Genomic DNA, 25,969 nt, shown 5'->3' with positions numbered 1-25,969 from the left:
CCTCTGAGTTGGCCATTTTGAATCGGAGCGCCTGTTGCTGTTGTCACGCGGCTCTCTGTGACTGTAATATCCAGTACAGTACACTCCGTTGACTGACTTCAGCTGAAGTAGGAAAGTGAAGGTGGAGCTCTACGGGGGTAGAGTCGGTAGGGCTGACAGAAGTGAAATCCCTGGAAAAAAACTATTTGCGGAAATCATTGGTAAGCATAACCTGACTATATAAACGGTGTCTAGATTATCTAAAATATTGGGGAAAGCTTTAATTCGTTCACAAGCTTGTAGTCTCTGTTCACAATAAGAGCTCAAGCCAAAAGAGTGCGTTTCGCTCGAGACCAGGCTCTCTGTCAAACGTCTCGATATTCCCAGAGCCGCAGGAAGTGTGACTTCACTTCAGTTCACTATAGAGTAAGTCTTAAGCCTTGTTTCAGCAAAACTTTGTTTTGTTTCGTATAATTTAATATAATTTAATGTGTATATATATAATTTAAACCATAGGGGAAAAATTATCGAAGAAAAATTCATTAACGTTAGTAACGTTAGTCCTCAGTGATTTATTCGGTGTCTGTTTCTGCGAAAACGGATATTATGAAAATGATTTAAAGAACGTTATAAACGTCACAGGTTTATTGTGTATCTATACCAAGTTTGTATACTTTTTAATCTGCTTGGTTTATGAGCTTGCTGGTATTTTACAGTGAAGCCCACCCGCTGGTGGGTCGTTGGCAGTCTCGTGAGAGCAGCGGGGTTTAAAGTTAACTGCCAACGGTTTATCTCCTCTGTTTATTCACAAGCACGTTTGTATCTGATTTTACATCTCAAAGGCTTTCAAGTGGAAATTATGATCTCTAATTCATGTGTGTTCTGTCAAGGATATAGACTTATAACACGGTTTAATCCAAGTGCAGTTGACTTAAATGATCAGTAACTAATAATATTACCGTACATGAAAGCAATTAACGTTGCTTTGGGTCACTTTGAACTATGCGAGTCTGCTAAATGGATGATTATTTCTTTTTAGGCGACTGTTTTGTACAGATGTTTTTGCATAGTTTTCATTTTCTACATTTAAATGTCTTAAATGCTAGCATTCCAGTCATCCACTAGATGTAGGTCTATACAATTGCATTTCTCAGGATAAATGTACTTTCAAAGTGCTAAACTGGCAAAGAGATACTCCAGGTTGTTATTGTCAACCTTAGGCCACAACAGCTGTGCCTTTACTGATGCTCAGGAGACTGGGAAACTTAAATCCCACTTGTTAGACCCTGTACAGGGAAGGGACGGATGGAGTGCCGGTTAGGAGGACACCCCCATGGTTTAAAGCGTTTCTCTAAATTGTCGAGATCCTTCTCTTCCAGTTTCTTCAGTGCTTCAGTTTTTGTGCTTCTCTGGACAGGCGGAAGGTTTCTAGATTTATTATTGTTTTCCCAGATCATTTGTGAAATGCTGCCTGCTGCCAGACGGATGGCGACAGCTGCGGTGCTCTGCATGCTGGTTGAGCCTCTGGGTATTATTTGCATGATATCTTTTGAAATGACAAGGATCTTATTTCAGGGTAGTTTGACCAGTCTTCTATCCTGACAATTTTCATTGTGGTTAGAAAAGCACAGAGGCACCTGGAGATTGCTAATGGAATAGTTTTTGTGAGCAAGTACTTCCTCTTACAGGAATATTACCCTTGCATGAAATTCCTCTAAGTTTTTCTCCTATTATAAACTTTTGGCCTAAGCCTTTTTGTCCTTAGATTGATCAGTGTGCTCTGCATCTGAACAGAACAATATTTCAGGCCTAATTTAGCATGCATTTCACTGCACATGTGCTGCATTCGTTTTCAAGCCCATCCGTGCTGAGTAGCTAATTGATTGGTCTGAGTCATTTGCTTTTTAAGGCTTTGATAGGCATCTAATGTCATGCCAAGTATGGTGGCAGAGCATGCGAAAGATCGCGAAAGGGAGCGCAAATGGTTGTAGTGAATGTGCAGCATTTTGGCAGTGTGTAAATACATTGTGTGTCGTCCTAAAGACCTCCGCTGCCTCATCCAGCTGGCAACACGGCATGTGTAAAATCGCTTGTTAATCCACAGAGTTAATTTGTCTGTTCAATATAGTGCATGTGTAGCAGCAAAACAGGATGCACTTTTAGTTGTTTTAGCTGTCCAGGGTTTTCTACGTTTAATTGGATCAGTCTACTCATGATTTGTCAAGCTTTCAAAGCTGATTACATTATTCAGCAGTATAATGTTATGATTACAACATGAAAAAATTTGGGATGCACTGTATCGTATTGGTTATGAGATTTTGTAATTTAATGTATTGGTTGATAATTTCCTAATAGCTCATTTTGTCTATTTTTACAGTTAATTACATTTACTACTCACTGAAAAACTTCACTTAAATCTTTAAAACCACTAATAATTAAATAACCTTTAAATATAATCATTAGGGGTGTAACGATATCACAAACCGAACCGAAAGATTGCGATACACCACCCACGATACGAATCGCGGAACTCTCGTGGCGTACCGCGGCACTCTCACGCCTCCTGCTGCCCATTGTTGAGGTTAATGTGATTTATCTCTTACTAACTAATCTGTTAATTTAATAAATTTTATTTCCATACATTTGATTAAATTGTATTGGTAACGACTAAAGAGGTTTTTACAAACGCTGTTCTAAATATTATATTCCAAAGTTACTGTTTTCCAAGTGCATGTCATGTCACATGACTTGGGAGTGAGCGTCACACTCGGTTACTGCATTCGCAGGATGGCTGCTCCGCCATGAGATTGCAGATCCCATGGACACATTTAAGTCTCCTGTGTGGTAATATTTTGGTTTTCCAGTGGAGTACAGGAATGGAATTTGTGTCGTAGACAAAGCACACACAATCTGTCGTAACTGCTTCTCAAAACTTACTTGTACGACAGGAAACACGTCTAATATGCAAGTGCATCTCCGGAGACATCACCCCAACATTAATATTAGCGGCACACGTAAGAAGCCTCAAAAACAGGAAACTTTTCCCACTGCCTACAAAATGAAGCTACCAGCTAACTCTGACTGTGCTCAAACAATTACATAGGCAATAGGTGTTTTCATGGCACTAGATGCAGCCATTTTCCGTTGTTGAGAATGACGGATATCATTCATATCATACAAAAATGGACCGACACTCAGTGAAAACATGCCTCACAGACATAATAAATATATCTATAGAAAGCTGTAAATGACTACTTAACGAAATAAAACAAATCTAAAACAAAAACTCTCATTATAATCATAATTGGTGAAGATCTTCTCGGCGCATCTAATGAGGAAATCGCGAGACAGGCAACTTCATCCTTGCGACACAGGCGCTGTAAATAATTCAAATATCTCCCTACTATTTACCAGTCACATTAATGGTAATTACTTTTGCCGGTGCTTTGCGGCAAGCTTGAGCCTATTGCGTGTATTTGACAGCAGAACTGTTCAGCTGCGCTTCTGCTGCGGGACACTAAACACCGTCGAGTCGCTCTTCACAGTCGCAGTAGTGCAGTCTCGCGTTGTTTCCACCAGCACGGCAATTTTGTTTCATCACTTATTAATGGATGTCTAAAATATAAAAGTAAGGAGAAGTATAAAACAGGCGGTAGGCCCGGCCCGTGTCTGAACTATGACGTGAAAATTGGTCTCAGAGAAGCAGTTAGATGTGGCATCCAGCAGTGATGATCCTCCAGCAAAAAAGGCACCAATCTCTGAACTGTTTGGAATAGTGTTGTCACGGTACCAAAATTTCAGTATTCGGTACCGATACCAGTGAAAATCCACGGTTCTCTGTACCAATTTCGGTACCAAAGCAAAACACAAAAAAATGCTAATTAAAAAAAATAACTTTTTAGCACTAAAAATAAAACCAATGCCATTCTTTATACTTATTTACAATTGTTTAAAGTTTTTCTACAAGTTATATAATTATGAAAAAAAGTAAACAAGTTTCACCCAAATTTAATTTGTCTTTTAATTTATGAAATTTAAACACATTTTATTTTTGGTAAATAAAGGGGATTTGCTATTAAAATTAAAACATGGAAGAAATATTGTGATTTATTTCTTAAAAAAATAAAGTTTTATAAAAAAATCTCAACAGTAGTAGCAGTATCACATACATTTTACTAAATAATAGTAATATTTCTAGCACAATGCCTTTATGTAAAAATTAACTTTTAGGCCTAATGAATGCATATTTGTCATTTTAACTGAACTTAAGACTGGTGGTGATGCTTAAGATATTTTTGGTCATTGAGGGTTTCCGTAAAAAAAATAGTAATGGATCATATTTATTATTATTAAAAGATAATACTACTACTAATTCTACTATCATACTAATGTATATACAATGCACTATGAATCAGAATCAGAATCAGAATGAGCTTTATTGCCAGGTATGTTCACACATACGAGGAATTTGTTTTCGTGACAGAGCTCCGCAGTGCAACATAACAGCGACAGAACAAAAAACACAATAAGGAATAAAAAATACAAAAAAATACAAATAGGTGGGTAAGGAATGACAATATACAAATTGACAATGTATGGCAGGTATATTAAAATGAGCATTTATGTATGTACATGTATATTATGTGGAAAAATTTTAACTGTACGCTTAGTATGTGTGTTTGGATAAATAAGTGTATGTGTATATAAATATAAATATAAGTAGTATAGTGTGTTCCATGTATGTACATGTATATTATGTGCAAAAGATTTACGTGTACGCTAAGTATGTGTGTTGGATAAAAAGTGTAGTGTATATAAATATAAATAGTGTAGTGTGTCCCACAGTTATTATCTTCTGTTCATAAGATGGATTGCCTGAGGGAAGAAACTGTTCCTGTGTCTGGTCGTTCTGTGTCAGGAACCTGAATGACTCCACTGCAGTCACAGTGCTTTTCATGATGGTGAGTGGGCGGAGTGCAGGGGGGTTTCTCCTGAAGTCCACAATCATCTCCACTGTTTTGAGCGTGTTAAGCTCCAGGTTGTTGAGAGTGCACCAGACAGCCAGCTCTTTAACCTCCTGTCTGTAAGCAGACTCGTCACCGTCCTGAATGAGGCCGATGAGTGTGGTGTCATCTGCAAACTTCAGGAGCTTGACAGAGGGGTCCATAGATGTGCAGTCATTAGTGTACAGGGAGAAGAGCAGTGGGGAGAGAACGCAGCCCTGGGGAGCTCCGGTGCTGATTGTACGGGTGCTGGATGTGTATTTTCCCAGCCTCACTAGCTGCTGCCTGTCTGTCAGGAAGCTGTTGATCCACTGACAGACGGAGGTGGGCACGGAGAGCTGAGTTAGTTTGGGCAGGAGGAGGTTTGGCATGATCGTGTTAAAAGCCGAGCTGAAGTCCACAAACAGGATCCTCACATAGGTTCCCGGTCTGTCTAGGTGTTGCAGAACATAATGCAGTCCAATGTTTACTGCATCGTCCACAGACCTGTTTGCTCTGTAGGCAAACTGAAGAGGATCCAGCAAGGGTCCAGTGATGTCCTTCAGGTGGGCCAGCACCAGTTTTTCAAATGACTTCATGACTACGGATGTTAAAGCCACAGGCCTGTAGTCATTTAGTCCTGTAATTTTGGGTTTCTTTGGGATGGGGATGATGGTGGAGCGTTTGAAGCATGAAGGGACTTCGCACAGCTCCAGCGATCTGTTGAAGATCTGTGTGAAGATGGGGGCCAGCTGGTCAGCACAGGATTTCAGACAGGCTGGTGTAACGCAATCTGGGCCTGGTGCTTTTTTCCTTTTCTGCTTCCGGAAGACCTGGCGCACCGCATCCTCGCTGATCTGTATTGCAGGTGTGGGGGAGAGGGGGGATGCAGGAGGTGTGAATGGTGAGAGTGCTTGATTGGAGAGGTGTTCAGGATGGGTTGCAGGAGCTGTGAATGGTGTGAACGGTTGTGTGGGGAGGCGTTCAGGGTTGGTTGCAGGAGTTGTTATTGGTGTGAACGGTTGTGTGGAGAGGTGTTCAGGGCAGGTGATGGGTGTTCTTTCAAACCTGCAGTAATTTGAACGTTTATTCTGCTCACCTGCTTGCCTAGAGAAGCATACTGAGTTTGGCCTTTATCATCTTAGTCCATTATGCCACATTTTGCGGTATGTGAGGAAAATACTATATACATATTCATTAAAATAATGAACTGTATATTTAATTTGATATTTTAATAGCATCTTAATACATTAAGCAATGTTAAGTGTTTATGTTTTTCTACGCTTAGTGAGAGACTTTGCGCAAGCGTTCATATTCTGGCGTTTTGGCCACAGATTTGCCGGTCTTGTCTTTTTCTTGCAGGATTTAATCGTTCAATCACCACCACAGCGTCTTGTCTCCATTGGCAACACACAAGATTTGTGTTGATTGCAAGTGACGTCACAGGTAGCGGAGAGTGCAAGTACCGATTGCAAGTGACATTGTAATTTATTTTCTTTTTTCTTGTCTTCACCACCTGGCTACTGTTATAAAATTTTGAGAGATTCAAACAAAAAGTAATGAAAAAAAATTAAACAAAATAAAAAATAAAGACTGCAAGTGATGTCACTAGCGGAAGTGCAAGTCTGAGAATGCAAGTCTGAGAGTGCAAGTGCAAGTCTGCAGCCAGACCCTCTTGAACCGAACCGAACCGTGCCATTGGTGTATCGTTACACCCCTAATAATCATTAAAAAAAAATCTATCTTTTATATTGTGATCATTTATTTGAATTAATGTTCTCCATTGGATTTATTTAGTTTGTATTTAAAAGTTGGCTGAATGACTGTGTGGTTGAGTTATAAGAGATATAGTCTTTTTGCATTTTTGCATGAGACCACCTGATATATAATTTGGTATAATCTGACTTATTGTTTTTGTACAAGTGGATCTGTTTGTTCAAGTGTGGATTTGTTGGCTTGAAACAGATGACGTCTTAGACTCATAATATGCTTACTAACTGAGCTTTATAACCCCTCAAATATTTATGTGTGTTCATCAGCAAATTGCAGCTGAGAGATTTATCTAATTCAAAAAATGTATTTGCATGGTTATTAGGGGTGTCACGGTTCGGTTCAATACGATACAGTGGTGTCACGGTTTTGTTGTCAATTCAATCTGTTGACGCTGAATTGAATCAAATTCAAAGTAAAGTAAAATGAAAGTAAAACGGGACACGGGCATTAAGCTATTTAAAAGCTAACAAAAGCGAGGGAAATAGGGAAAGCTCTGACAAACTGCCTCACTGTCACAATCCTACTGGAGTAGTGTGTTTTTTTTTTGGGAATGGGAGAGGCAAAACATCACGTTGCCTGTTACGTCTTTTGGGCTGCCTTGTTGAGCACTGTGACAATGAGAACATTATATTTCACACACTGTAAGCTCTTTTATTTTCCAAATGTAATCGGATTAGTCCAACGAATCTTTCGGTTTCTAATGCGTACCAAACCAAAAGCCTCTTACCAAACGGTTCATTACGAATCTGTGTATCGTTAATAGTGGTTGACTGATGTTGGTTTTTTGACAGCCGATGCCGATATCTTGAAAGCAGGATTATTGTTATATAATTATTTTAATTAATATTTAAGAAAATTTTTGTCAATTGAAAATTGATTAAAAAATAAATGTGTAAAATAAACGTACTTATACTTTAAATGACAAATTATTTTTTCCTCAAATTAATAAGTATTTTTAATAAAATATTAAAAAGGAAGTAAACACTGTAACCAACAGGGCGCTCAGTAATCTGGGAAGTTTGTGTGCTTTGGGTTTTGGGAATCATATTTTTTTCAAATAAAGCCAAGGTAACACTTATTTTACATACAGCACATTGTGAAAATGACATCTATATGACATTGGGCAAAAGCATGAAGCGCAGCATAATTTGAAATCATGAGTTTAAAATAAGTTGATCGTGCCTCTCCAGTGAAGCTGAACTCTCCTCCTATCCACATTTAATTCATACAGATCGCCCGTCACGCAGAGAGCACGTTATCATGCAGGATACAAATGCACACTCACAAGATCTCACAGCTGGATTTGACTAAGTTTGCATAATATTTGAAATTAAATGTTCATTAGTCATTCAAAGATTTGTTTAAATGATATAAATGCATATTTGCTAAATGCTGACAGAAAACGAGAAAGTATTATAATGTTTGCCTTTCTATTACTAATAATATAAATGCAATCGTTATAATAATTATTTTTTTTTTAAATGTAATTCTTTTGTTTAACAGTTCTATCTAATTATTAGACAGATTTCTGTCCGTATTAGACAGAACTGTTAATGACGACAGTGAACAGGGAGAATGTGTACACTATGTGTGCAGGTGTGGACGTTCTCCGCACCGTCAAAATAAAAGTCTGCGTTGAATGCATCGGCCAAACAGAAAAACTTATCAGCCGATGCCAATATTTGAAAAATATCGGCCGATATCTCGGGTGACCACTGATTGTAACACCCCTAATGGTTATTATTCGGTATGCATGAGGCATTGATATTGACAAGAAGTAAAAGTAAATTGGTTGCCTGGGTCTGAACTTTGACGTCTTTAAATGTACTATATTGTGCAATTGTGTGTGATGTTTTCTGTTGTTCTCTTTCGACAAACGTCCTGCTAGTTTTACACTTTTATTTCCTCCCTATGTCTGAGAGTTGTCTGTGCTGAGGTTAATCTCAGGGGAAGTAGCTTATTTGAAATGCAATGATTGCAGAAACCACTGGTAATATTTTTACTTAATATATTAAGTATGATGTTTTTGAAAGCTTGTTGCCGTACTGTCGTGTCTGAGAACACAAGTGTGGTTTTGCTAGCTGCAGGCGATCGTGTAGTGATAACTCTGTGTCGCGCTGCATACTGTGAAGTTGGACTGTTGCCAGACCTGACTCCTTAGCTGCCATTTGAACTTGACTGTAACCTTGGCCGTCTGAGTTGTCTGGCTTTTCTCAGTGATGCTACTTTTTCATTCAATTTAGGAGCTTCTAGAATTTAGATTTATGGTGTTTTTGTCTATGGTAACAGTCTGTGAAAGTACTGCGAGTGAAGTTCTTTCTCTCCCTAGGTTTTTCTGTCTTGAATTTGGACTCGCTTGTAGGGCTGCATGATTAATCGAATGCGATTGTCATGCACATCTTGTTAGTAAAGCCAGTTCTGTGTTCTCCATCACCTGCTTTCAGATGGAGCAGCATTTACTACACATAGCAGCAATTCTCTGACAAGCTACGCAACTACTTTTGCGTAGTTTCTCAGTGAACTATGGCTCAGTGTTTTAAATACTGAAAGCACATGAAAATATCACATTTAATAGCATGTTTTACTCCAGACTCTGTTCATAATGTCAGCCGAGTGTTTGAAATCAATCCTGTGAGATGATGTGGCTTCTTACTCAGAATAAGGCATGCAACCTTAGGGTTGGGCCAGTAGACAATGCCTTTGTGATTTCCCCCCCAATACCCCGATATATTGTCCGATAAAAATGTAAAGCACTGTTCTTTTCATTTGTATCTTCGGTCTATTATATTTATCTATGCTTGCAATTAGTTTAATTTCTATTCTGATTTACTGACTTACAAAATCCCCACAATCATTTGCTTCTGTCTAATCAATTTCGATTTAATTTCGATTTATCATGCAGCCCTAATCACTTATTGAAATTTATGTAAGCTGGTCCTTGCTGGACTGGACCTGATTCACTGTTTGTTTGTTGCTATCCATTTATCTGGACAGGACGTTTAGCCAAATACCAAATGCTTTTTTTTTCCTGTAACACCAAGAAACAATGAATTTGTTCAAGAAGACTCAATGACCCAGATATTTTTTTTTTCTGATAGAGTCACAGGAATCCAAAATAGATACAAAACAGGTTTAACCCTTTTTATTTTTTGCAACAAATGCTAGTGCACTAGAGTGAATAATTTAGTGTTTTCTTATTGTACACACCATAGAGTCATGACAATCACATATTGCCCATAAAGTGCTCAAAAGGTTTGTGAGTGTGTCACAAACCTACAGCCTTTCTTTGCAATATGGGCTGCACGATTTGGGATTAAAATCAAACTGCTTTTTTCCTGATTAAAATTTTGATTTAAATGGGATTTAAGGCTTTGTTCTGTGAAGTTTATGATTACAACAATATAACTATAAAAAAATAACAGCTGTTTTTAAAAATGTTTGTTCTTATTACTAAGTTAAAATATTACTATTGTTATATTTTACTGTAAAGTAAAAAAAATCAAATGTTTAAGAAAAATGGTATAAACAAGTCTTAATGTTCATTTTCAAACGTTAAACCGTTTTATTTTTGTTGACAACAGCTGGTGTGTAAGTGCTTTTCATTAATTATACCCAAATTATCAAAATCCAAACAGAGTAGATTTTGTGTGGCATTTTACTGTGAACTAAGAAGCTCTAAGGCTGAAAACACAGCATCATGAGCTGCTTGAGTGTAAAAGAACATAGTGCCACACTTAACTCTGAAACACGATATTCTTATATTTCTTTAACTAAATCATATCCTCTGCAATTTGATAATCGTACTAAATTTGCAATTCTTTTTTTATTTTTATTTTTTTTATTATGCATTCCTATTTGTAAGACTACAATTTGTAATTTACGCTCGAAGGGCAGTGAAAACCCTCTCTCCCCATGTACTCTGCTACATGGATCTTTGTATTTCAGAGCCTTTGAGATGCTGAGATCATTGAACAGAAGTGCTATTCAGACCATAAGCCGGCTGTAAGAAGAATTGTACGCCTCTGAGGCCTACACACTTTATGACCAGCTACGGAGACGGTCTCTGAATACCAAACCCCCATCGGTTTACTCACTGAGGCTTTTTTGTGTTTTTCACACTCTCTTTCCTATGCCGAAAAATCCAAAATGCCAAGAACGTTGGCTAGATGAAGTTTTTCCAACTTAAGTGAAGAGAAGTCATTATCTGAATGATCTAAATTTCTTCAGACACTATAAACATTCATACTGTTAGGAGTAGGACCAGAGGTTCATCTGTGATGTTTGAATGGGATGCGTTGTTTTGGAAGTGTTGCTCCACCCCTCATGACCCTATTGAGCACAGTGTTACGGCAGAGGAAGCAGTGCAGCTATTGTGGCAGTGTTTATGTCGCCCTGCCTCTTGCCACATTGCCCGCCCACAAATGTAGGGGCAAAAATCAACCAGCTTCCTTCAAGCTTCAGTCACATTTCCTGCAGCTCGAGGGAGGCACAGTTCTCTTAACCCAATTTTAGGTTTGCTGTCCTCCACAATCAAAACAGAGAGGTCTTTAAAAATGGATGAAACCATGAGGTCTCGCCCTGTGGTGTCTCTGTTATGTTATATAGGGTGGAGCAGCCCTTGTGCCTTTTAACCTTTTATGCTCTTTACAAGTCTCTTGGTTGAAGAAATCAAAGCCTTTTATTATGACTTTAGGCCCTTTAGTCTGTTGATGCAAAATATCTGATGCTGTGTGTTCATTAAAGAAGCAGGTTTGAGTGCTGCTCGCTGACCTTTCTGCACTTTCTGGCACTGAATATTTTATTGTGCTTTAGACCACCCGGTGTAGTTAGAAAGCTTTAGAATCAAGCTGTATCTACAAACACAAATTCTACTACAGTTATGGAGAGGATTTGTTGAAAAGCAGCATTTAAAATGTGATACAGTTTGGGTTACAGTATGTGAAATTATATGCTGTTTAATTTAGGAGACGAAGACGTGTAGGTGTTCTGACAAAAAATATGAGGGTGTAGTGTAATTATCTAAAATAGACATGGCTGGCAAAGTTGAAGACACAGCATCCATGAGAACGAGTAACAGAAAGCCCTAAAAAAATCTTCTTTTTTTTCCCCCCAAAATTCTTTTACATTTTATTTTTTGGGGGGTTAATGGTTTAATTAAATTGTAATAATCAAAAAGCAAGTCAAAACTTGAACAATTTAGTAATTTCTTTAGAATTTCTACATTACATTGGGGCACTGTAAGTTTACAACTTTATTATCAAAATGGCGGAATTGGTAAAAAAAAAAGGCATAAAATATTAACAATTTTAATGCACCCTTTAAAATCTAATCAAATTCCTGATTACTTTTATTTTTTTTATCACACAAATGCTGTACAACATTTGTTAAAATATGGAAGAAAAATTGTGAAATATTCCTTGATTAAAGTTTTAATAACTTTTAACAAGGAGTTATTTTTCAATGTTAAGTGTACAGCCCTACTTTTAATTTAAGGAATTATTTACTTGTAAGCATAATGCGTTTTATTTCAGAAATTGTGCAAGCAAGTAATAAATTGAGATGGGTATTTTGCTGATTCACTGTGTAACTGTTACAGTATCTGATATTTTTCTTTGGCTATGTTTAGATGCCCTATTGGTAAGCCTGTAAGCACTGTGATTTTTTTTTCCTCCATTATCAATGCTATCTCAGCAACAGCAGAATGGATGAGTGAATGGATAATGAAACCACTAGTAATGAGTTACTTGCAGCAAACGGACTTGTCGTGGAGACAGACAGGAAATGGCTGTTTTTACTAGGCTGTTATTGGTTGGGCTAGACTTTCTGTGTGGTGTTCTATCACTGTGTTTTCTGCACTGCTCCGATGTTTGTCAAAGACTGCATTCAGCATCAAAGCTCATGAACTCCCACACATTGTACAGTGAGGTCACATTTCTTCTTTTCTCTGTGGAGTTTATCACAGAGTAAAAGCTCTTTCTCACTCTTTTTCTCATTACACGTGTGTGTGTGTGTGTGTGTGTGTGTGTGTGTGTGTGTGTGTGTGTGTGAAACTGACACATTGCTTACAGTAAGTAACACATTATTTTGGCTCTGGATCAGTTTGATGTCTTAATGCACCAACTCTGTCATAAATCAGCATCGTGTTGCTGTTTGGTATCTGTTTAAAATAGAACAAAGAAGAGCAACTTGTTTTAATTTCCACAAAAAAATGGTCCAAATGTAAAGTGTGATTTATGGTCTATCTAACGAATGTTGGTGTGTATACATGTAACACCAAACCACTAAACCTTGCATCAGCATTTTGGTTTGTTGAAAAGATTAGCATTATAGTGGTAATTAGGGGTGAGCATGACAAAAATATCACAGCACAAATAAAGGTGTCTGTTTTAATTAACATTTTTAAACGTTAATTCATGTATAAAACAATGCTAATCAACTAGCCTTTATCACTGCTTGGAATACTATGAAATATTGCATGCCTTATTCTGTGCAAGAAGCCACATCATCTCACAGAAGGATTTATTTCAAACACTCGGTGGATGTTATGAAGTGAGTTTAGAGTAAAAACATATTAAATGTGGTATTTTCACATATTTTCAGATGGAGCAGCATTTACTGCACAGAACCGTAGTTTACTGAGAAACTACACAAACAGCTGTCATTATCTTGAATGATTTCTTCGATTTCATAATTGTATGATTATATCGTCTGCAAATTATTATAATTTTTTTTTTATGTCTCTGTGTAGTAAATGCTGCTCCATCTGAAAGCAGGTAATGGAGATTTACTGATTGCAGAACTGGCTTTACTGAAAAGATGTGCATGACAATCACATTTGATTAATCATGCAGCCCCCTAACTGAAGACATTGCATTTTCCCATCTCCATTTGTTTTCCATGGTGGTGTTGAAGTTTTACACTTCGTGACCCTTCATGCATCTTAACTTCTGGATGAACTGTGGGGAGTGGCTTTTAAGAGCTTCTTGAATGGCTGATGTGTTGCCTTTATGTCTGGGTTAAAATACTTTTCCATGGCTCTAATGATTTGCAGAATAGATATCTGAAATTGATACCCAAAAGACACATTTTCCTGCTTTAATATAGTAGTGCATGATGATAATTCTGAGCAGCTTTGCATTTTTCCATTTATCTAAAATCAAGTGAACCATATCCCCAAATATATAGAAGTAAATTAAACTTGCCTCTTGATTACAAACAGATCTTTTAAGACCAATGGTGATGTCATCATCTAAAAGGCCTGTCACTGCCTGGAGGTGCTACAATTTCATGATGTTGACATTGTTTTTGGGAAGGATCACCATCTGTTTCACCACAATTGCTTCTGACTGTGCTGCTAAACTGAAGTGAAGTGGAAGCAGCCACAATTTGTCAATAGTCCTCCTGTTATGTTCTTGCACTGGTATGATTGCTGTGACACCATTAAACTAATCACACTTGTATACTTATAGTTTGACTGCTATGTGTGCCACCCAAGTGAGAATGGGAACCGGGAGTTGTTTGCTTGAATATTTCATGCTGTCGGTCATTTGGCCTGGGTCGTTTGAAGAGCCCATCTGCCTCTCGCAGTCAGACAGTTTTGTCCTGGAGGTTAGCAGCTGGTCAAAGTCTAATGCTTTTACTAAATGGACTCAGCTCCTCCTCAGACTACTTGAGTAATTTGGAGTTTAAGACAAAATATGATTAGAACTGAACTGGCGTATTTTAAAGGTATTTTGAAACTGTGTGCTTTCCTTATACATCTCTAATGTCTGTACTGCATTTGAAAAGATGAACCAGTGTTATTTAGCATCATTTATAGCCATTTGTTCATATTTTGAAGCTTTGAAACTGTAACACTGGGTTAAACATAGTTTGCTGCTTGATATTATTGTCTGGTGTTGAATGAGTCATCACTATTTTTGACCTACTTTCCTGAAGATTTTAGATATCTGTATAGCCTATATCTGCTGAATGAGATTATTGTACTACATAGAAATCCTTAAAGATAATAGACATAGATGGAAAACCAAAGCTGCAGCTTTGATTTCGTATTGCCTAGTCTTTAAACTCCTTTGCCTGTGTACATGAGGAAACTTTTGCCTTCTAAAAACTGATGCCAAGCATGTGATGTAATTTTATGATTTACCTATCCAAAAATGTGATCTAGTTTTGATCATCTTAAAACCTTTCATGCTAGGTTCAGCCAAAAAATGACGTGACTTCTCTGCAGACTTCGCTCCCTCCTTGATTCTAGGTCAGGACATCGTGTTCATCATCCATACTGCCGTTGCCTCAGAGGAAAGCTGTTACTCAAATGTGCTTCACTGTGCAATAACCCCCGAGTTGTCATGGAGATTGTTGTCATCCTGGCAGATGCATGCATGCATGCATGGATGTATTATGCAGCCCAGCTTTTTGAAAAATGTTTGTCTCGGTTTCTTACTTCAGTTACCACAATCTTTGGATTTTTGCGTGTTGCAGAGATTCTTATATTTCAATAACTGAGCGGAAATATTCCATTTAAACACAGATAATCTGACACTCTGCCTGCTTCATCCTTTCAGTTTAATCTCGAATGATAACTGCTATTCAGCATAGAGCAGCTTGTGTTATTGGGGTCACTGGAAAATTCCACTGCGATTTCTGAAAAACATGTTTATTCTCTGGGAATTCTCTTTTCCTGATTCCAATACCTGGACCTGCTGAGAGGGAAATACCGCAGATAAAATATCCTCATGCTATTTTGGCCCAGGTCATCACACGCTAAAGAAGATCCTACCAAGATACTTCAGCTGATTCGAAAGCGCTGAAGAATTGATCTAGCATGCTGTTTTTCATTCAGAAATTCCACTGGTTTTGCATAGCGTGGAGCAGACAGGCATACAGTGATGACTTCTTTAGTGAGGGAAAGGTGCAGAGACGGAAGAGGGAAGGGAAGACCACTCATCCGGCTCATGCGTCGAGCAGCCGTATGCCCATATAAGGGCTTGTGACTCCATGGCAGAGTCCCTGTGGGGTCTGTTCATGCCCTTTCCTCAGGTTTGAGGGGGGGAAGGGGGGTTTGAGCACTATGCACACTGACAGATGGGATTCGAGCCAGAGGGAGGCAGTTTTTTTCTCTCTCTCTCTCTCTCTCTCTCTCTCTCTGTGAGAAGGTCTGTCTTTATTAACACTGTTGCGCTGCGTGAGGGCAGAAGAGGCCGATGTATTAATTGGGATCGCTGATCTTAATCTTCAGAAGGAAATCTAGAAGGAAACAGCGTCTGGTGAGAGGGTGACCGTGAGTATCACTGTGTGCTGAAAAAGGGGTAAAGCTCATTTCAAGCCTCTCTGGAAAAAAAAAAAAGGTCAACACATGTTGATATCAGCTCATCTTTTGTCAGCACAGCTCAGCAGAGAGCTGCTTTGTGGAAGACTTTTATCATGAAGACAGCTTCCTTTTTCCTTGACAAATGGATTGTTAATTTGGCAGTTTAAGGGTGTTTCACAACTTGTGTGACAAGTTTTTTGCTTTCGTCATGATCATTCTTTGCATGAATGCCTAATGTTTGTTGTTTGAATGTTTTTCCTTTTCCATATGGTTGAAGACGTAAGCACTTTTCTATGATGTGTTAAAAGACTTATTTTAATTAACCGACGAAGGCTATACTATGTAGAAAAGTGCTGTAGAAAACCGTAGCTATGTGTTGCTGTCATGTGCATGTGAGCCTCTTTAGAGAAAGTGTCTCTGCTGCTTTCTGCCCTCTAGAGTGTTTTTGGGTTGCCATTAGTTGCATTTAGCTGGAATGTCTCTAGATATTTAATACCCCAGTTAACATGAAACAGCTGTGAAGTGCATTTTAAATCTGATAGTGAGGCATCCATGATGAAATGCATTAAATAGAATGATTACTATGTCATTGTTTATGTGTATAATCATTATTAATTACTGTGTATATATGGGGTAAAATAGTAACAAAGACAAACAAAATATTATTCAAAACCTAAATAGCTCACATTGCAGTTTTTGTTGAAGTGACTGACATGTTTCCACAACAAAAACTGATACAGTCTTGCTCGTTATATTGTTATTAGGTTGTTTTTCAGTTTGTTTGTTTTCTAAGTTTTTTTTTTTTAAACCAATTATTCACAAAATTGGTTACTTAAAAAGGTAGTTAAGTATAGCCAGTTGTTGTCGTCATATGTATTTGTATTAAAAAATGACTGGGATAAATATTTTAAGTAAGATATAATATATATTAATATAATCTTATGTAAAAAAGGTAAATTTTTTCTTATTTTATGATCTACTTTTATAATTATACTTGTAAAGTGCACATTTAAAAACAAAAATAATCATAAAACAAATATATATATATATATGTATATATGTATGTATTTATTTCAGGCATACAGAAAATAGATGTTTTTGTTTTGTGTTATTCTGTTCACATTAGACCGTATGAAATTTTATATATATATTTAAGTGTTTAATGTTATCAGAATAATAAAAAAAAAACATTAACCACTTCACAATATGGAGATAATATATGCATGTGTTATGCCCTGTATGTATTTACAGTATGTTTCATTTGGCTGTATAACTGTAGAGTAGTTTTGAGAGCATAACTGTAGTATTTATTCCTGCTGTGCTACATAACGTTGCAAAAGAAGTGGTGCAGCAATACCAGTATAAACACCTTTATAATGAGAATAATCTTTGGCGCAGCTCATTTGCAGTGAAACAAACAGTTTGCATTTTGAATTACTGTTTACATTTATTTTTCTTGACTGATTTGCTGCTCTGTTTTCTATTTTTCAGAATCAAGGACAAGTGGATGATCTAAAAGGAAGCATACGTTCTCCTCCAGAAAAGGTAACACTGAGGCATCCTGTCGATTTAAAGATACATCACTCATTTCAATTAGGCTTGTTTGCAGTGTCAGCATAGGTTCAATAACTCTGCTCCTCTTGCCACAGTATGTAGCATTTCCTTCTTGTGTAAGCAAATGAGTTTAGAAACAGCCAGACGTTATTACAATAAACACAACTGCTGTAAACTCTGAATGAGAGCTGTGGTGTTCAGCCTCCACAAAGCAGGAAGTGTTGTAGTGTAGGCCGGTGCCTCTCGTAACATGAGGATTTGATAAACACAAACACGGTCACTGTTTATCCCCCATTAGGAAGTGAATAAACCAGTAATTTGTGAAGTTGTAAAAATTGCGGCTGTATGCAAGACCTGAGCAAGAACAATCTCTGTTTTAGCCCAGCCGAGATGCAAAAGTTCATTTACTGCTCTGTTTATGAGCTGCTCAGCAGGCTGAGGCTAACAGAGCTCTTTTCAGCCAGGGATAAAGTGGATTATTGTTTGGCTCGCATGGCCTCTAATTGCAGCGTACATGGTTTAATTGCGAAGCACAGAAGCTTTTGATTTTATCCAATTCCAGTAGCCATGGGGGTCTTAATGGTAATGTATGTACAGTTCGTCCAGTTAAGGGCTGAACTTAAAGGCATAGTTCAACCAAAAATAAACATTTGGTCAGCTTTTATTCCAGACTTATATTAATTCCTCTGTTTTGCAGAACATAACTTTTTGAAAAATGTTGTCCATACAATGGATATCAGTGGGCTCCACCGTAAAACATGCAGCTAGTACTAATATCATTATTAAAATTAGTCTGTTTGGTCTTACTCTGGTTTCTTTAAACAGGAAGTTGTTTTGTGTGACACTCCCTCACTAACTCTCTTGGTTACTCAGGTTTAAAACATCCACTCGCGCCCCTTATCACACTACACCTTTTTTTTAATACTAGCTCTCTAAAGCATGTAAGAGCACTTGTGAAGGGTTTGTCAAGAAGCAAGGTTTTCAACACACTGCCACGGCCTCTCCAGCATTTTTAACCATAAAGTCACCCCATTACCAATACAGGTCAAGGCCTGTGTGTGCACGTGTTTTGAGATGCATTTGTAATGGGTTTTTTATATGTAGTATGTGGGCAGTGTGCTGGATTTGTGCTTGTCGTGCTGTGATGATTCACTCTGTATAATGAATAGAGACACAGACACAGCTCACACAGACACAGCTTAGAAATGGGCTGAATGTTCTGTGCCCGCTTTGTTTCACAGCCACCAGAGTGACAGTTTCTCATGCTTTTGCAAGTGCAGTTGTTCCGATGGTTGGAACACTTTATGTTTGACAGGAAACTCGTTTGAATCGCCTGCACTCATGTGTGGCGGTTAACCACATACAGCAGAAACGGTATTGTCTTCACATCCTCTTGCACATAAGAGCATCTGGAGGAATAAAACGGACTTTTTTTGATGACTTATTAAATGTACTACACACTCAACCACCAGTTAAGCGAATATATTCTAGCTGAATGTCATGAATGTGCCTAAATTGTTACCACTTCTGTACATCTGCTGTTAAAGGCTAATGCCAAATGATGATAATGCTATTATTATAGTGTGCACTTGCTCCCTCTGCTGGAGCAGTGAAGAGTCACATGCACTGCATGCATTTTAAAGTCACCATGAAATCTGAAAATTTGAAAATTATTGTGTAGAATATGCAGTTTATTATTAATTATAAATGGATGCACATGATTATTTTTTAACAAAATAAAATAATCACTCCTCTTTAGCCTATCTGCCACACGAGGTTGCATCAATTAGCCAACAGTAGTGGGCACATTTACATGCACACATTTATATACACTAACTACCAAAAATGTGTTTATGAACAGCCTGTTTTACCAGTTTACATGCAAATCAGTAACCCAGTTGCATGAGATGAGAATATATATATTTTTTTATTCCATTTCTTGGGTCAAGAAAGAGTGGGAGCTTGCAATATATTTCCTCCTGCCCAAAACATTTGCTGTGATTAGACTTCTTCTCATATATTACACACATGTTTACATGCTAGACAAAATCGGGGGGGATTGGACAAAAATCTAGCTGTTGATCAGTTTGTTTAAGCTGTTTATGAATTTACACCAGAAAGGCATTGTCGGCATATTAAAAATAATAATAGGTTTAATCTGTTTAAGAATGTGCATTTAAATGCACTCTAATCCAACAATTCAATCTGTTTCTGATACAGTACTATGATAATGGGCAGTCGTAACTTTAATGATTATTTGGCATAGCCAGTTGGTAAAAATAAACATATCAGTAACTTTACTCATTAAAGTGTTTTAAAACAGCTGTTAAAAGCATATTTGAAGTATCATATTAACACATCAGAGCATTTCAGCTATTTTAAATGTATCCTCTGGCTGTGAATACATATGAGAAGGGCCCAGTAAAACTGACCTACAAAGAAGAAAACCAGTATCTCTTATTGGCTATGTGTTTACCTGTTTTCAGAGTAGTTCAGACTACTAGCATTTTCTTTTTATCTGCTAGTTATGTGCCTATTTAGATTGCTTAGATTCTCTTGAACATCAGTGTTTAACAAGGAGTACATTACATTTCTAATTGCAGCTCTCATTATTTTTGCTATAATCATAATGAAGTCACTGTTTATTGGTGATTTTGGTTTTCTTAGTTTTATTTCATGCAATTGTGTTTTTTTGTATCATTATATCTTGATTAGGTTTCGCTGGAATGGGTAATCTTCTAAAAGTCCTTACAAGGGAAATAGAGAACTATCCACATTTTTTCCTGGACTTTGAAAGTAAGTTTTGAGAAGAGGTGGAGTCTGGGGTTGGCGAGACTCTGTAAGCAGCTGTTTATTCCCCAGCAGTGGCAGGAGGAGCTGGACTGACAGTCTCAAAGCTCTTATATGACAGTTTTCCCTCGTTGCTTCCTTGTGGTGAAAGTTTATGCTTCCTGCTGTCCAGAGCTGACGCTTTGTCTGAAGTGTGTCCTGGGAAATAACTAGGAAAATAGTTCTGATTTAAAGTAAAAGGGAAAAGCAAAAACAGTTCAGATTCAGTTTGGAATGATTTCAGTGTTCACCATGAAAAGCTGAGGGAATTCTGTGTAGGAGCATGAGACTTTGCAGAATCACTTTTTAACGCTCAGTGTGACATCCTGTGATTTTTATTGTCTTTGACGTTCAACACCTTTCTCTTTTCTCTTTGTCTTTCTACCTTTTTCCTCTCTTTCTCTTCCTGCTTTTCTGTTTCAGAAACCACATGGGGAATCTGTTAAAAGTGCTCACTTGCACAGAGCTTGATCAGGGGCCAAACTTTTTCCTTGACTTTGAAAGTGAGCAAAGCTTTTGCCTGGCCTGGTGTCTGTCACTTTTTCTGGCTACTAACATTTTGCAAGTACCATTGTCAGAATTGTCCTTGCAAATCTACCCGTCACAACGCAACAGCAAAACAGAGTTTCACAATGCTTTTGCATATGCAAATGATTTGTGCAAATGAGTTTGATCCACAAGTAGTGGATTGCAAATACAAAGTAATTTGAAATATTTTCTTGAAAATCAAAAAAAAAAAAAAAATCTAATTTGTTGTTGGCAAATGTGGGATTTGTGACTTACCACATATCCAATATGGCTATGTATGTCTATGTACTGTAGCATGATACTTTCTCTGAAAATGATCTCCTTACTCTTTGCTGCTTCTGCTTGTTCTGTGATATTTTTCTAATCTGTTTGTCTCATTCTGAAATCTCAGCTCTTTCTTCACCTCTGTATACTTATTCTGTAAACTTTGGATTTTGTTTTCGGTGTAGAAACTTTAAAGAGATCTTTACCCAAAATTTTCAACATTTCCGGATTATTTGCTTCTTTTTTGATTGCATTCAACTTTACTTTTGAAATGAGCATCTCTATGAAATGTTGAAATGTCGTGGAACCTCTTTTTAAAGAAAGAAGAAAAAAAAATTCATATGAAAATATCAAAAATTGTTTTGATTTATACATTTCTCCTAAAAATATTTGGGTGCTTAAGCGCAATTTAATGTATGAATGTCATTACATTACATTAGATAACAAAATATCAAATCAAGTGGCATTTATTTTGAAGAAAAATTACAGAAGAAGTTAATGTGGATTTAAACTCAAAAGCTGATGGTGTGCTGATCGAAGTTGCATGTTTGGCCACTTTCTGATTGGGTGGTGAACGAGAATCACTAAATGAATAATAACTTAATTCATGGACTTTACTTCACTATGAAAAATTGTGTTCAGAAAAATGGCTGTAATTTGGAAAAATGGAAGTGAAGGTCTGAGCTCTGTTCTCTGGTTTACAATTGAGACTTGGTTTGATATTATATCTAATGCTGTGAATAACTAGTGCTTGGCTGTGTGTAATGTAGTTTATTTGTGTCAGATGCACAACCGACAGACTGTGAGAGAGAAGTGTGGAACCAGGTGAATGCTGTTCTCCAGGAGTCAGAGAGCATCCTCTCCGGCCTACAAGCCTACAAGGGGGCGGGCCAGGAAATACGAGATGTACGTCTGATTAATAGTTCCGCTTTGGCTTTGTGGGTCAATCAGTTGTGTATATAATGGCATTTTGTGGAGTATATTTCTCATGCCAGATTAATAAATCATGTGACTTGTTTGACATTTTAGGCAATACAGAATCCTAATGACATGCTCCTTCAGGAGAGGGCGTGGAACTCTGTGTGTCCCCTTGTCATCCGCCTAAAGAAGTTCTATGCTTTTTCATTGAAACTTGGTACACTATTCAAATAGAATTACCAATATCCACATATTTTCTCTTTAATCAGAAAGAAATGTAATGTAAGCTATGCATCTGATATGCTTTCTTCCTCTCTTCCTTGTAGAGGAAGCACTGCAGAGTCTTTTGGAGTCTCTGACGTGTCCGCCGTACACTCCCACTCAGCACCTGGAGAGGGAGCAGGCCCTCGCTAAACAGTTTGCTGAAATCCTGCATTTCACACTCCGATTTGATGAGCTGAAGGTTCCAGCTGCTTTAATGCTTTTGTCACGCACCAATTTTCATTTTAGTGGAATTAAAAAAAATAAGAGGAATGTATTGATTGCCTCTGTTTAATTTTTTTTTTTTTACATTTGTTTAGATGAGGATTCCAGCTATCCAGAATGACTTCAGCTACTACAGAAGAACAATCAGTCGAAACAGATTAAACAACATGAATGTAAGTGCAGGAACCTGAGATAAAAGAATATTGTACACACTGCGGTGTTCTTGTCAATATTTATATACGTGTGTGTGTGTGTTTCTCTCTCAAGCTTGATGTTGAAAATGAGGTCAATAATGAAATGGCAAATAGAATGTCTCTGTTCTATGCCGAAGCCACACCTATGCTGAAGACCCTGAGTACAGCAACGACAAACTTTGTGACCGAGGTACTGCAGGTTTCCACAGTCGTAATTTTAGCTCTTTAATTCCCATCAGAAGTACTAATGGTCAAAAATTTGCTGAATTATTTTTTTTGTTGATGATCAGAAGTCCCAAACTTTTTGAATGGCAGTGTATGATAATCAATAGGCTACATGCATTTTCATTTTCGAGTGATTTATTCCTTTAACTCTTTCTCTGTAGAATAAGACATTACCTCTTGAGAACACCACAGACTGCCTGAGCACTATGGCAAGTGTATGCAAGGTCATGCTAGAGACACCGTAAGTACTTGGGCCGTTTCCTATCACTGCTTTAATCAATATATCACTTCATGTATGCATTAGCAGATGCCTTTTTTTATACAATCATGGGAAATCTATTCTGAAATGTTGGGGTTTGATTTTTCAAATGCTCAAATATTTTAATGGCTAGACATTGCAATTTGGGCATTCTTGTGTACAAAAATAACTTGTTGATAACATCAGTCTGTCCGCTGAAGGAAACCACTGGTGTGAGTCTTTGCATAATAATGGTTTCCTATGGGACATGGGACTTCCTCATGAGAGCTAAACTAACCGAAATTTCAGAATGGTTTTGACTTTCTGGCAACATTTGTACACTAATTGTTTAACAGTCAAGTATGCTTTTTTTATTGACTATTCATTGATGACTGTGAAGTGTTTGTATTGAAGTGTATCATTGTGTCATGTCATTATGCTCAATCTTTTACCTCTGTACAGAGAGTACACAAGTCGATTCAACAGTGAGGACACACTTCTGTTTTGTATGAGGGTGATGGTGGGGGTTATTATCCTCTACGATCATGTGCATCCAAACGGTGCCTTCAACAAATCCTCAAAAATCGATGTAAGGCTACATTTCTCATATTTTCTCAATCAACCAAAACTTTTTTGAACAAGTTTAAAATTGCTTTTTTCCCCCATAATGTAATATACACACTTTCTCTAGATGAAAGGATGCATTAAAGTCTTAAAAGATCAGCCTGCAGATAATGTTGAAGGTCTCCTTAATGCCCTCAAGTAAGTTTTATTTCTGTTCTTAAAAAAAAAAAAAGATGCAACAGCTTGTGTAATGAGTTTCATAAATCATATAATCTTTTTTTTTTCCTCCAAAGGTTCACCACAAAACACCTGAATGATGAGTCCACTCCAAAAAATATCAGAACAATGCTACAGTAATGGTTTTAAGTGAAGCGGGTCAATGTTCTGACCTCAGAAGATGTATATGTTTACATTTATTTAAGGACTTGATGTTAATACTTGGGTGTATTTACATAATCATTCCCTTCAAGTTACTGCAAAGGAAAAAAAGCAAACCTTTATTCTAAACATATTGCCTATACTGTCGACAGAAGCACAAATTAATAAAAACCAAGCAGCCTTATGAAAATTCATGAAAAAAAAATGCAGTTTTGCTTTCAAATGAATAACCATTATCATGGTAACCAAAAGGGGCTTATGCATTGGTTGTGAGTTACAATGAAATCCTATTGGCTAAAGTGTAGTCAATATTGAATGAGTAAAGCATGGGATGGTTGTGCTTTTGTATTTTGTAATGATGAGAAAAGACTGTTTATAAAATTACCATAATGTAACCATTTTTTCCCCAAATCTGTGGTTCGGCTCATGGTGGCGATATCAGCTTTTATTTTAGGTTTATTTTTATTTTTTTTTATGTGACGTGTGTTCTTTGTGTCTTTGCGCCTCTTTGTTTCTAACACATTCGATACTCATCTGAAATAAAATTGACATTTTGATTATAAATTTGATTTATATTTGTGATTAATCTTCTCCAAGGTTTTTGTCACTAATTTAAAGTCTTGCAGTAATTTTTCAGGTAAGGTTAGAAATGTGTGGGGTTTTACACTTTTAATGTCCATTAAAGTTAATTTTTTTTTCTTTTTTTTAAGGAATTAGAACTTTTGATGCACTAAATTTATCAACTGATCAGTAAAGACTCAAAATATTTTCAAAAGAATGCAGTTCTGAATATTCTATTTATCAGAGAATTCTAAAAAAAAAAAGCAATTTGAGCAGCAAATCAGCATGTTAGAATGATTCCTGAAGGATCGTGTGACATTGCGGAAGTAATGGCTGCTGAAAATTCAGCTCATTTCAAATATATTCAAATAGAGAACAGTTATTTCAAATTGTTATATTTTGCAGTATTGCTGTTTTAACTATTTAGATCAGACAAATGCAGGCTTGGTGAGCAAAAGAGTCGTCTTCTAAGAAACATTTCAAAATCTTTCTGAATGGTAGAGAACCAAAAGGCTACCAGGACTCGATTTAAAATAGTAGTTCCTGAGTTAATTGTGCAATTCACATTCATAATGTTACAACACCGGATGGCAGTGTTTCACTGCTCTCACTTTTAAGCCTAATTTTAGCCCAGACGGAGTAGGAAAGCATAAAAAAAAATTCATATTCACTTTTATAATAGCAACAACTTTAATATTAATTACAGAAGACCAGACTCTCCTAGCAGAAATGTAGTGTTTTATTAGATTTTTCTCTATTAAGTCATGACGTATCCCAGTACACACGATTCAGCCTACATGATATCTGCATGATTCGTTCTTTTTCTGAAACTCATAAATGCAGGCTCTGAATGCATGTTCATGTTTTGGATGACCACCCAGTTAAAGTGCTAATGTGTTTTTCTAACAGCTCAGAGCCACTAGAGGGTGAAATGAGACCCATAAAAACAGGCCCTCCTATGCAGCTCTACAGCAAATGGGATTAGAAAATCCCATCTTTCTCAGTGGGCTCCCACTCTGGTCTTTAGATCCCATCTGAAAACCTTCCTTCCATCTACTGTAAAAGTAATCCGTTTTATAATAGTCTCTCGGATACTCTCAGATCAGTCCGTGGTGGAGGTGTTAACAATCCTGTCATGAGGGTGTGTAATGTGTGTCCAGTGGTATGTGTTTATTAAATATTTATT

The 25,969-nt window shown here is 37.2% G+C and overlaps 1 protein-coding gene across 7 annotated transcripts; it reads left to right on the top strand.

Annotated features, from left to right (window-relative positions):
• The first annotated feature begins 306 nt into the window (after positions 1 to 306).
• Positions 307 to 24,786, top strand: LOC132106623 (CYFIP-related Rac1 interactor A). Of its 7 annotated transcripts, XM_059512489.1 has the most exons (13): positions 15,880 to 16,014; positions 17,536 to 17,589; positions 20,314 to 20,394; positions 20,851 to 20,930; positions 22,004 to 22,125; positions 22,249 to 22,354; positions 22,464 to 22,600; positions 22,719 to 22,796; positions 22,891 to 23,007; positions 23,204 to 23,283; positions 23,743 to 23,869; positions 23,972 to 24,042; positions 24,138 to 24,786. In XM_059512489.1, the coding sequence occupies exons 4-13, from the start codon at positions 20,858 to 20,860 to the stop codon at positions 24,199 to 24,201; spliced, it is 975 nt and encodes a 324-aa protein (XP_059368472.1). In that variant the 5' UTR covers positions 15,880 to 16,014; positions 17,536 to 17,589; positions 20,314 to 20,394; positions 20,851 to 20,857; the 3' UTR covers positions 24,202 to 24,786. The 7 variants fall into 7 exon arrangements, with proteins under 7 accessions (XP_059368475.1, XP_059368477.1, XP_059368472.1 ...); XM_059512492.1 differs by lacking the exons at positions 15,880 to 16,014; positions 20,851 to 20,930 and adding an exon at positions 307 to 409; XM_059512487.1 differs by lacking the exon at positions 20,314 to 20,394.
• The last annotated feature ends 1,183 nt before the right edge of the window (positions 24,787 to 25,969 follow it).

The sequence above is a fragment of the Carassius carassius genome, chromosome 27 (genome assembly GCF_963082965.1).
Source record: "Carassius carassius chromosome 27, fCarCar2.1, whole genome shotgun sequence".
Lineage (NCBI taxonomy): Eukaryota > Metazoa > Chordata > Actinopteri > Cypriniformes > Cyprinidae > Carassius > Carassius carassius.
The sequence above is the reverse complement of the archived record's forward strand: the minus strand, read 5'-3'. Positions and strand labels throughout refer to the sequence as shown.